Source organism: Oncorhynchus nerka, linkage group LG10, assembly GCF_034236695.1.
Source record: "Oncorhynchus nerka isolate Pitt River linkage group LG10, Oner_Uvic_2.0, whole genome shotgun sequence".
NCBI classification, from domain to species: Eukaryota; Metazoa; Chordata; class Actinopteri; order Salmoniformes; family Salmonidae; genus Oncorhynchus; species Oncorhynchus nerka.
The window spans coordinates 94516391-94529530 of NC_088405.1; the positions used below are offsets into that span (position 1 = coordinate 94516391).

At 46.4% G+C, this 13140-nt stretch overlaps 1 protein-coding gene across 1 annotated transcript in view; it reads left to right on the top strand.

The window, feature by feature from the left end:
• The first annotated feature begins 1857 nt into the window (after positions 1 to 1857).
• LOC115126060 (peripheral-type benzodiazepine receptor-associated protein 1) overlaps positions 1858 to 13140 on the top strand; it is a 132288-nt gene continuing 121005 nt past the window's right edge. Inside the window, 7 exon segments of the mRNA XM_065023410.1 lie at positions 1858 to 1878; positions 4628 to 4798; positions 7738 to 7821; positions 8090 to 8179; positions 8706 to 8828; positions 10259 to 10363; positions 11010 to 11060. Coding sequence (XP_064879482.1) covers positions 1858 to 1878; positions 4628 to 4798; positions 7738 to 7821; positions 8090 to 8179; positions 8706 to 8828; positions 10259 to 10363; positions 11010 to 11060 — 645 coding nt within the window.

Here is a 13140-nt window from a genome sequence, read left to right on the forward strand (position 1 = left end):
CCCACAGCCCTATCGTGACTTTAACATTCATCTGAAGACTGTTATTTATCAAATTAAGTAACTATGTTTAATTGTTACCCAATTTAAATGAATCATGTAACAATTAACTCATTAGGATTTGGGGCACCCCAAGAGCAGTTATTTAAAGAGTCACCATTATATTAAGTAGCATTGTTTAAAGTGGCTAGTGATATATTTTGACATCAATTTCCATCAATTTCCATTATTAAAGTGGCTGGAATTGAGTCAGTGTGTTGGCAGCAGCCACTCAATGTTAGTGGTGGCTGTTTAACAGTCTGATGGCCTTGAGATAGAAGCAGTTTTTCAGTCTCTCAGGACCTGCTTTGATGCATCTGTACTGACCTCGCCTTGTGGATGATAGCGGGGTGAACAGGCAGTGGCTCGGGTGGTTGTTGTCCTTGATGATCTTTATGGCCTTCCTGTGACATCGGGTGGTGTAGGTGTCCTGGAGGGCAGGTAGTTTGCCCCTGGTTATGCGTTGTGCAGACCTCACTACCCTCTGGAGAGCCTTACGGTTGTGGGCGGAGCAGTTTCCGTACCAGGCGGTGATACAGCCCGACAGGATGCTCTCGATTGTGCATCTGTAGAAGTTTGTTAGTGCTTTTGGTGACAAGCCAAATTTCTTCAGCCTCCTGACGTTGAAGAGGCGCTGCTGCACCTTCTTCACGACGCTGTCTGTGTGGGTGGACCAATTCAGTATGTCTGTGATGTTTACGCCGAGGAACTTAAAACTTACTACCCTCTCCACTACTGTCCCGTCGATGTGGATAGGGGGTGCTCCCTCTGCTGTTTCCTGAAGTCCACAATCATCTCCTTTGTTTTGTTGATGTTGAGTGTGAGGTTATTTTCCTGACACCACACTCTGTGGGCCCTCACCTCCTCCCTGTAGGCCCTCTCGTTGTTGTTGGTAATCAAACCTACCACTGTAGTGCCGTCCGCAAACTTGATGATTGAGTTGGAGGCGTGCATGGCCACGCAGTCGTGGGTGAACAGGGAGTACAGGAGAGGGCTCAGAACGCACACTTGTGGGGCCCCAGTGTTGAGGATCAGCGGGGTGGAGATGTTACCTACCCTCACCACCTGGGAGCGGCCCATCAGGAAGTCCAGTACCCAGGGTCTCGAGCTTGATGACGAGTTTGGAGGGTACTATGGTGTTAAATGCTGAGCTGTAGTCGATGAACAGTATTCTCACATAGTTATTCCTCTTGTCCAGATGGGTTAGGGCAGTGTGCAGTGTGGTTGTGATTGCGTCGTCTGTGGACCTATTTGGGTGGTAAGCAAATTGGAGTGGGTCTAGGGTGTCAGGTAGGGTGGAGGTGATATGGTCCTTGACTAGTCTCTCAAAGCACATCATGATGACGGAAGTGAGTGCTACGGGGCGGTAGTCGTTTAGCTCAATTACCTTAGCTTTCTTGGAAACAGGGGCAATGGTGGCCCTCTTGAAGCATGTGGGAACAGCAGACTGGGATAAGGATTGATTGAATATGTCCGTAAACACACCAGACAGCTGGTCTGTGCATGCTCTGAGGACACGGCTGGAGATGCCGTCTGGGCCTGCAGCCTTGCGAGGGTTAACACGTCTAAATGTTTTACTCACGTCGGCTGCAGTGAAGGAGAGTCCGCAGGTTTTGGTTGCGGGCCGTGTCAGTGGCACTGTATTGTCCTCAAAGCGGGCAAAAAAGTTAATTAGTCTGTCTGGGAGAAAGCCATCAAACAAGCTAAGCGTCAGTATAGAGACAATCGTCTCCACCTTGAGTTGAGATTCAAAGTTCAGCTGCATGTTTTTCTGGTCTAATGTGTTTTTTTCTTTACACATCGTTATACAGTTTGCTCGAAATGGGCAATTCTGACATGCTGGTACGCTCCCTAACCTCACTCCGGGCAATAACTACTATAAATTCTCTTATAGCTTTTCAAGTCACCTCCCTCTCTTAACAAAAACACTTTCCTAATTTTTCATATTACATGCACAACGCAGAGTCTGGAAACTTCATATATGGAGTGGGTATACTTTCCAAGTTACAGTATTTCCTTTATAATATTTTTAATGACATCACAAAATAACAAACAAAATTACATTAGTGTTCTGTTAGATTGACCATTCCCCATGTTCTGTGTTGTAAATATTGTTCCAGTGTTTGTTTTTGAATGTGTTAGAGCTTCAGCGGGATAAAGTCTGTTGAAACAAAGCACATTTCTTTGGTGAATCTTGAGAGCGTAGGGCTGAATCTTCTCCTTTGATTTTACAACAGAATGTAAGTTGTTAACCCCCACTAGTTCTTTCATTCCACCTTTAGGGTGAGAGGGGGTCTGATTGAAGTTATTAATTGCAAACCTGATCTGACCTATTTGGATTCTCGTGGACAGTCATGACAGCCCTCTGCTGGACTTCAGAGTAGGAATGTTGATAATGATTCAGTTTTGCCTTGTCATAATGAAAGAGGGGATACCTGATACTAGATCAGCACTCTGAGATGTTTAGTAAATACGGGTTCACAAGGACTCTCTCAAACCTAACTCTAAGAATGTTCTTGAGCAGTGTATTATAATCTTAAAGGAATATTCATTCAAAGCGAGGAGGGACTCTCCTTTCTAAAGAATCATTAAGACTTACATCCAGTTTGAGGGGGTAGGTATCTCTCCTCTCTCTCTCTCTCCCTCTGCTGTATGTGAGTCACGTTTCTGTCTGGAGGGATTCTCTGTGGATTAGATGACTGTGTACAGAAGTCAGGCCATAAGGAAGGAAGGCTAGAGGAGAGCTGGATTATAATCCCAGTCGGTCTATCTGTCAATTGGTTGGGGCTGGGAGTAAGGTTTATATTACAGTAGACATCAGTCAGGTTGATATTATAGTAAACATTAGTCAGGTTGATATTACAGTAGACATCAGTCAGGTTGATATTACAGTAGACGTCAGTCAGGTTGATATTACAGTAGACAAGTTGATATTACAGTAGACATCAGTCAAGTTGATATTACAGTAGACATCAATCAGGTTGATATTACAGTAGACAAATTGATATTACAGTAGACATCAGTCAAATTGATATTACAGTAGACATCAGTCAGGTTGATATTACAGTAGACAAGTTGATATTACAGTAGACAACTTGATATTACAGTAGACATCAGTCAGGTTGATATTACAGTAGACAAGTTGATATTACAGTAGACGTCAGTCAGGTTGATATTACAGTAGACGTCAGTCAGGTTGATATTACATTAGACATCAGTCAGGTTGATATTACAGTAGACTAGTTGATATTACAGTAGACAAGTTGATATTACAGTAGACAAGTTGATATTACAGTAGACGTCAGTCAGGTTGATATTACAGTAGACAAGTTGATATTACAGTAGACATCAGTCAGGTTGATATCACAGTAGACTAGTTGATATTACAGTAGACAAGTTGATATTACAGTAGACAAGTTGATATTACAGTAGACGTCAGTCAGGTTGATATTACAGTAGACAAGTTGATATTACAGTAGACAAGTTGATATTACAGTAGACGTCAGTCAGGTTGATATTACAGTAGACAAGTTGATATTACAGTAGACATCAGTCAGGTTGATATCACAGTAGACTAGTTGATATTACAGTAGACAAGTTGATATTACAGTAGACAAGTTGATATTACAGTAGACGTCAGTCAGGTTGATATTACAGTAGACAAGTTGATATTACAGTAGACAAGTTGATATTACAGTAGACGTCAGTCAGGTTGATATTACAGTAGACATCAGTCAGGTTGATATTACAGTAGACTAGTTGATATTACAGTAGACAAGTTGATATTACAGTAGACTAGTTGATATTACAGTAGACAAGTTGATATTACAGTAGACAAGTTGATATTACAGTAGACGTCAGTCAGGTTGATATTACAGTAGACAAGTTGATATTACAGTAGACATCAGTCAGGTTGATTTTACAGTAGACTAGCTGATATTACAGTAGACAACTTGATATTACAGTAGACATCAGTCAGGTTGATATTACAGTAGACATCAGTCAGGTTGATATTACAGTAGACTAGTTGATATTACAGTAGACAAGTTGATATTACAGTAGACAAGTTGATATTACAGTAGACAAGTTGATATTATAGTAGACATCAGTCAGGTTGATATTACAGTAGACATCAGTCAGGTTAATATTACAGTAGACATCAGTCAGGTTGTATTTACAGTAGACATCAGTCAGGTTGTATTTACAGGACACTATGTTCTCTCAGTCACTTTGTTTGACGCAGCTCTGTTAGGTGGGGAAAGATGCTCAGATCCAATTAGCGGAAGCTCTTTTTCAATCTACCCATTAGGTAAAGGAAAATAGTTTAGTCATGGAACCTAGATTTGAATGAAGGGCTTCGCACCTCTGTCTGACAGTCTAGGTTGTATTCGGCCTAGTGTTGCTGCTTTAGCCCTACCGAGCCCTACTCCTGAGTGCTGTGCTTCATTACCTTGTCTTATGTAATCCTCCAGGTGTCAAGGTCTGCCCATGCCTTACCCCATTCTTTAGCTTCTTTAATCTATAGGCCTATCAGGTCAGCTTTAGTTATTAAGGCATGGTTGTGAACCTCCGTGGTTTGTGCCTCTGACAGGTTGCAGCAGAGACCCAATTCTTGGCGTTAAATGAGGCTCCAGCCAGGTGTGAGGAGACTCCCAGAGAGGAGGAGGGGCCAAGAGTGATCCCAACTCCGCCGGGGCCCGCCCCCACCCCGAGCCACTCCCACCAGAAGGAGCACACAGAAGATCAAAGACTACAGTTGCTGGTAAGAACAGGCACATTAATATCACACACACACACACATTATATCCCCACTCACCTCATACAGTATACAACCCTGTCACGGCTAGCTATACACACACACCTCTTGTTGGAGACTTGGCTGAAATGGCATTGCTAATTGGACTAGTGCAGTCTTGTAAGCCTACTGCTGAATATCGAGTGCTGGCTAAACCAGTTATGATATAATGGTTGCTTGTGGTCTGAAGGATGGCTTTATCAATGCATGGAGATAAACCAGGTGTTAATGCTATGGACAGACAATGGTGAGAAAACAAATCAGGTCAAGGGTCAAGCTCTTTTTTTTAATGATCAATATTGTCTTCCTGTGTCGTCTCTGTAGAGGACACGCCCGCCATTAAGCTCTTGTGTTCATTCAGTCAATTAAACTGAGTCAACAGTCCTTCTGCTCTGTGTGGCGACGGACGCTGAAATAGGCAGATTTCTCTGTCTGCTGCTGGGAGACGGGGGCGTGGCCTAACTGACTATGCACGTCAACTGCATTTGGAAATAAAATAAGAATGTTAAGCTTGGTAAAAACCTTGTAACCATGTCAGAGGTCAATGTGGAATTAAGGACTTACAATTTATGTTGGATCCGGAACAGATTGATCGTGATTCGTGCAGACACTTTTTGGGCAAATACAAAAATGATATGATAATATGCTTTGGCATCTGATAAACAGGACAGGACATGGTATCATAGACATGCATGGTATTCTAGTACTCTAGATAGGCCTCTGATTGTCTTTTCTCACAGAACAGAGTGGCGGCAGGCTAGTCTAGTGGTTAGAGCGTTGGACTAGTAACCGTGAAGGTTGTAAGTTCAAATCCCCGAGCTGACAAGGTACAAATCTGTCGTTCTGCCCCCTGAACAGGCAGTTAACCCACTGTTCCTAGGCCGTCATTGAAAATAAGAATTTGTTCTTAACTGACTTGCCTGGTTAAATGAAGGTAAATGTCTGATGTCAGATAAGGCTTTTCACATTTATGAATTTACAAAAACAACACAAACAATAATAACAACAACACTAAAAGCTCCTACTTCAACCACAGCGTTCTGATTTCAGTGGGGCAGATATGGAGTTTGATAAGGATGTTTCTGATGCTCAGGCCTGGTCTCTGTAACGTGACATGATATGGAGTTGGATAGGGATGTTTCTGCGGTTTCGGCCTGGTCTCTGTAACGTAACATGATATGGAGTTTGATAGGGATGTTTCTGATGTCTAGGCCTGGTCTCTGTAACGTAACATGATATGGAGTTGGATAGGGATGTTTCTGATGCTCAGGCCTGGTCTCTGTAACGTAACATGATATGGAGTTGGATAGGGATGTTTCTGATGCTCAGGCCTGGTCTCTGTAACGTGACATGATATGGAGTTGGATAGGGATGTTTCTGATGCTCAGGCCTGGTCTCTGTAACGTGACATGATATGGAGTTGGATAGGGATGTTTCTGATGTCTAGGCCTGGTCTCTGTAACGTGACATGATATGGAGTTGGATAGGGATGTTTCTGATGTCTAGGCCTGGTCTCTGTAACGTGACATGATATGGAGTTTGATAAGGATGTTTCTGATGCTCAGGCCTGGTCTCTGTAACGTGACATGATATGGAGTTGGATAGGGATGTTTCTGATGCTCAGGCCTGGTCTCTGTAACGTGACATGATATGGAGTTGGATAGGGATGTTTCTGCGGTTTCGGCCTGGTCTCTGTAACGTGACATGATATGGAGTTGGATAGGGATGTTTCTGATGCTCAGGCCTGGTCTCTGTAACGTGACGTGATATGGAGTTTGATAAGGATGTTTCTGCGGTTTCGGCCTGGTCTCTGTAACGTGACATGATATGGAGTTTGATAAGGATGTTTCTGCGGTTTCGGCCTGGTCTCTGTAACGTGACATGATATGGAGTTGGATAAGGATGTTTCTGATGCTCAGGCCTGGTCTCTGTAACGTAACATGATATGGAGCAGGTGTATAGTTGGATAAGGATGTTTCTGATGCTCAGGCCTAGTCTCTGTAACGTGACATGATATGGAGTTGGATAGGGATGTTTCTGATGCTCAGGCCTGGTCTCTGTAACGTGACGTTATATGGCGCAGGTATGGAGTTGAGTAAGGATGTTTCTGATGCTCAGGCCTGGTCTCTGTAACGTGACATGATATGGAGTTTGATAAGGATGTTTCTGCGGTTTCGGCCTGGTCTCTGTAACGTGACATGATATGGAGTTGGATAGGGATGTTTCTGATGTCTAGGCCTGGTCTCTGTAACGTAACATGATATGGAGTTGGATAGGCATGTTTCTGATGTCTAGGCCTGGTCTCTGTAACGTAACATGATATGGAGTTGGATAGGGATGTTTCTGATGCTCAGGCCTGGTCTCTGTAACGTAACATGATATGGAGTTGGATAGGGATGTTTCTGATGCTCAGGCCTGGTCTCTGTAACGTAACATGATATGGCGCAGGTATGGAGTTGAGTAAGGATGTTTCTGATGCTCAGGCCTGGTCTCTGTAACGTAACATGATATGGAGTTGGATAGGGATGTTTCTGATGCTCAGGCCTGGTCTCTGTAACGTGACGTTATATGGCGCAGGTATGGAGTTGAGTAAGGATGTTTCTGATGCTCAGGCCTGGTCTCTGTAACGTGACATGATATGGAGTTGGATAGGCATGTTTCTGATGTCTAGGCCTGGTCTCTGTAACGTAACATGATATGGAGTTGGATAGGGATGTTTCTGATGCTCAGGCCTGGTCTCTGTAACGTGACATGCTATGGAGCAGGTGTATAGTTGGATAAGGATGTTTCTGATGCTCAGGCCTGGTCTCTGTAACGTGACGTTATATGGCGCAGGTATGGAGTTGAGTAAGGATGTTTCTGATGCTCAGGCCTGGTCTCTGTAACGTGGTGGTGTCTTGTTTCAGGAATGTGAGCTGAGCAAGAAGAGAAAAGAATGTGAAAACTTGGAACATGAAGTTAGGAAGAGACAGAAGGGATGTCTGGATTTGGTAAGGGTCCCTCGTCCCATCAGCTGCCTGTTAAATACTGTACTCAAGGTGCTCCTCTCAGTGGGCCAGGTGCTGGGGAGAAATTCCTCTGCGATTGAATGAATGAAACCGTATCAGCCAGATGAAGGTTCCATTCATTCTATTCCAGGCGTTACACTGAGCCCGGCCTCAGATTTATTAAAGTGGCACCCCAGCCTCCACTGATTGCAACAGTATAGTTATCGCGCTGTACTACGGTGTAGTTACTAAAAGCTTCTCCCTCTGACAGGAGAGCCAGCTTGAGGATGAGCGAGGCAAAAATGGGCATCTAGAGGAGGAGGCAGATCTCCTCAGGAGGAAGGCACAGCTGCTCGACCAGGTCAGTCTCTATTCAAATCTTTTATATTCTGTGCCATTCTATTCCATTTTGTTCTATTCTTTGAGGCTCTCGCAGGCTTAGTCTAGTATTTATGACAGAATGAATGTACATTATGGTTCAACTGGAACCCTCAACTGTCTTCTCTGTCATGACCCTTCAGTAGACTGGAAGGGCTTCTGTTTTATGGGTCTGTCCCTCCTCCTGGTCTTGAGGAATGACAGTACTTGATGTCCAGTGTCTCTACCGCTCCCTCTCTCTCTTCTCTCACTCGCTCTCTCTCCCCACCCTTCTCTCTCTCCCCCGCCCCCCACCCCATCCTCTCTCTCTCCCCCTGCCCCCACCCCATCCCTCTCTCTCCCCCCACCCTATCCCCCTCTCTCCCCCCCCACCCTATCCCCCTCTCTCTCCCCACCCTTTCTCTCTCTCCCGCCGCCCCCCACCCCATCCCTCTCTCTCTCTCTCCCCCCCACCCCATCCCATCCCTCTCTCTCTCCCCCACCACCCACCCCATCCCTCTCTCTCTCAGACCTGGGTTGAGAATGAGGAGCTGAGAGAACAGCTCTCTGAAGTGACCGCTCAACGTGATTCAGGTCTCAAGGAGAACCAGAGACTCCGTGTCAAACTGGATAACCTGGAGCAGGTCCTAAAGGTACAGGCTGATCTCTGGTGTAGAGCAGGTCCTAAAGGTACAGGCTGATCTCTAGTGTAGAGCAGGTCCTAAAGGTACAGGCTGATCTCTGGTGTAGAGCAGGTCCTAAAGGTACAGGCTGATCTCTAGTGTAGAGCAGGTCCTAAAGGTACAGGCTGATCTCTAGTATAGAGCAGGCCCTAAAGGTACAGGCTGATCTCTAGTGTAGAGCAGGTCCTAAAGGTACAGGCTGATCTCTAGTGTAGAGCAGGTCCTAAAGGTACAGGCTGATCTCTAGTGTAGAGCAGGTCCTAAAGGTACAGGCTGATCTCTAGTGTAGAGCAGGTCCTAAAGGTACAGGCTGATCTCTAGTGTAGAGCAGGTCCTAAAGGTACAGGCTGATCTCTAGTATAGAGCAGGCCCTAAAGGTACAGGCTGATCTCTAGTATAGATCAGGTCCTAAAGGTACAGGCTGATCTCTAGTGTAGAGCAGGTCCTAAAGGTACAGGCTGATCTCTAGTGTAGAGCAGGTCCTAAAGGTACAGGCTGATATCTAGTGTAGAGCAGGTCCTAAAGGTACAGGCTGATCTCTAGTGTAGAGCAGGTCCTAAAGGTACAGGCTGATCTCTAGTGTAGAGCAGGTCCTAAAGGTACAGGCTGATCTCTAGTGTAGAGCAGGTCCTAAAGGTACAGGCTGATCTCTAGTGTAGAGCAGGTCCTAAAGGTACAGGCTGATCTCTAGTGTAGAGCAGGTCCTAAAGGTACAGGCTGATCTCTAGTGTAGAGCAGGTCCTAAAGGTACAGGCTGATCTCTAGTGTAGAGCAGGTCCTAAAGGTACAGGCTGATCTCTAGTGTAGAGCAGGTCCTAAAGGTACAGGCTGATCTCTAGTATTTTGTTGCCACACTTCGAAGTTGTGTTGACTCCCCAGGACCAGGTTCACTTTGACTACAAATATAGTAGTGTTGCTAGGCTGTGGCGGTCATGACATTAAGTCAGACGGTAACTATCATGCAAATGACCGCCTGTCTCACAGTATTTTGTCCCCAATTCCGTCATATCTAATTGGTAGTTACAGTCTTGTCCCATCACTGCAACTCCCGTAACAAACTCGGGAGAAGCGCAGGTCGAGAGCCATGCGTCCTCCAAAACACAACCCTGTCAAGCCACTCTTCTTCTTGACACACTGCTTGCTTAACCCGGAAGCCAGCCGCACCAATGTGTCAGAGGAAACACCGTACAACTGATGACCGCAGCGCCACTGGGGAGGCCTCACTTTTTAATTTAATTTATATCATATTTTTCTCTAACGATTGCCAAGTGAGTGCGCACATGGAGCGGCTATTCTGTGTTGAGTGTAAATGTGTCCGTGACCGAGTGTGTAAACTATAGAGTAATTATGTAAGCGCTGTGTTTGTTACATTAAATTGATTTCTCCTTTGATGCTTGCAGCATATGCGAGAGGTCGCCGAGCGCAGGCAGCAGCTGGAACTGGAACATGAGCAGGCACTGGCTATCCTCAAGTTCAAACAGAATGAGATCAAACGACTACAGCGGGTGAGACGGCAACACATCGCCTCTGGTCCTCTGGAGCTCAGTTGGTAGAGCGTCTACTAAATGGCATACATTACTGTCCTCTCTCTCCCCTGCCTCCTAAACAAGAACCACTGCCCAGCCAAATCCTGTCCTCTCTCTCTCCCCTGCCTCCTAAACAAGAACCACTGCCCAGCCAAATCCTGTCCTCTCTCTCTCCCCTGCCTCTGACACAAGAACCACTGCCCAGCCAAATCCTGTCCTCTCTCTCTCCCCTGCCTCCGACACAAGAACCACTGCCCAGCCAAATCCTGTCCTCTCTCTCTCCCCTGCCTCCTAAACAAGACCCACTGCCCAGCCAACAAAGCCTTTCTTAAATATAAGGCTATGCGCTCAGCTATACAACCAGAACATCCAAGGAACCCTGTTCCCAGAAATCACCAAGCAAGATCCAATCACCTCAAATTACATTTTTCAGGCTTCACTTTTATTATGTGTATCAAAGACTTTGTCCAGTAGGGGGTAGCTGTTGGGTGCAAAGTTTGTCGGTTAGTTCTGGAGGGCACTATTATGAGGGATTAGATGTGAACTAAGCAACTGAAGAGTGCATTGAATTACACTTTGTGAGTAGAAATATTCAATAAATAGTGTTTATCTTTCCATTCAACAGGCAGAGTTGTTTGCCAAGAGGGAGCATGAAGGAGTGGTACAGATGCTGGAGGTAAGTCTGATCTGGTTGTTGTAGTTCTGTGGTGCTGAGGTCTGGTTGTTGTAGTTCTGTGGTGCTGAGGTCTGGTTGTTGTAGTCCTGTGGTGCTGAGGCCTGGTTGTTGTAGTTCTGTGGTGCTGAGGCCTGGTTGTTGTAGTTCTGTGGTGCTGAGGTCTGGTTGTTGTAGTTCTGTGGTGCTGAGGTCTGGTTGTTGTAGTCCTGTGGTGCTGAGGCCTGGTTGTTGTAGTTCTGTGGTGCTGAGGTCTGGTTGTTGTAGTCCTGTGGTGCTGAGGCCTGGTTGTTGTAGTCCTGTGGTGCTGAGGCCTGGTTGTTGTAGTTCTGTGGTGCTGAGGTCTGGTTGTTGTAGTTCTTTGGTGCTGTGGTCTGGTTGTTGTAGTCCTGTGGTGCTGAGGTCTGGTTATTGTAGTCCTGTGGTGCTGTGGCCTGGTTGTTGTAGTTCTGTGGTGCTGAGGTCTGGTTGTTGTAGTTCTGTGGTGCTGAGGTCTGGTTGTTGTAGTCCTGTGGTGCTGAGGCCTGGTTGTTGTAGTTCTGTGGTGCTGAGGTCTGGTTGTTGTGGTGCTGAGGCCTGGTTGTTGTAGTTCTGTGGTGCTGAGGTCTGGTTGTTGTAGTCCTGTGGTGCTGAGGCCTGGTTGTTGTAGTTCTGTGGTGCTGAGGCCTGGTTGTTGTAGTTCTGTGGTGCTGAGGCCTGGTTGTAGTGATCACAATATCATTGCCAAATCTAGGAAAACCAAAGTTCCAAAGGCTGGGCCTAATATAGTGTATAAGAGGTCTTACAATAATTTTTGAGTAATACCTATGTTGTTGATGTAAAGAATATGTGTTGGTCCGTGGTGTGTAATGAGGAGCCACCAGACGCTGCTGGTCCGTGGTGTGTAATGAGGAGCAACCAGACGCTGCTGGTCTGTGGTGTGTAATGAGGAGCAACCAGACGCTGCTGGTCTGTGGTGTGTAATGAGGAGCAACCAGACGCTGCTGGTCTGTGGTGTGTAATGAGGAGCAACCAGACGCTGCTGGTCCGTGGTGTGTAATGAGGAGCAACCAGACGCTGCTGGTCTGTGGTGTGTAATGAGGAGCAACCAGACGCTGCTGGTCTGTGGTGTGTAATAAGGAGCAACCAGACGCTGCTGGTCTGTGGTGTGTAATAAGGAGCAACCAGACGCTGCTGGTCTGTGGTGTGTAATAAGGAGCAACCAGACGCTGCTGGTCTGTGGTGTGTAATAAGGAGCAACCAGACGCTGCTGGTCTGTGGTGTGTAATGAGGAGCAACCAGACGCTGCTGGTCCGTGGTGTGTAATGAGGAGCAACCAGACGCTGCTGGTCTGTGTGGTGTGTAATGTAATGAGGAGCAACCAGACGCTGCTGGTCTGTGGTGTGTAATGAGGAGCAACCAGACGCTGCTGGTCTGTGGTGTGTAATAAGGAGCAACCAGACGCTGCTGGTCTGTGGTGTGTAATAAGGAGCAACCAGACGCTGCTGGTCTGTGGTGTGTAATAAGGAGCAACCAGACGCTGCTGGTCTGTGGTGTGTAATGAGGAGCAACCAGACGCTGCTGGTCTGTGGTGTGTAATGTAATGAGGAGCAACCAGACGCTGCTGGTCTGTGGTGTGTAATACCAGGAGCAGGACAAACCAGACGCTGCTGGTCTGTGGTGTGTAATAAGGAGCAACCAGACGCTGCTGGTCTGTGGTGTGTAATGAGGAGCAACCAGACGCTGCTGGTCTGTGGTGTGTAATAAGGAGCAACCAGACGCTGCTGGTCTGTGGTGTGTAATGAGGAGCAACCAGACGCTGCTGGTCCGTGGTGTGTAATGAGGAGCAACCAGACGCTGCTGGTCCGTGGTGTGTAATGAGGAGCAACCAGACGCTGCTGGTCTGTGGTGTGTAATGAGGAGCAACCAGACGCTGCTGGTCTGTGGTGTGTAATGAGGAGCAACCAGACGCTGCTGGTCTGTGGTGTGTAATGAGGAGCAACCAGACGCTGCTGGTCTGTGGTGTGTAATGAGGAGCAACCAGACGCTGCTGGTCCTGTGGTGTGTAATGAGGAGCAACCAGACGCTGCTGGTCTGTGGTGTG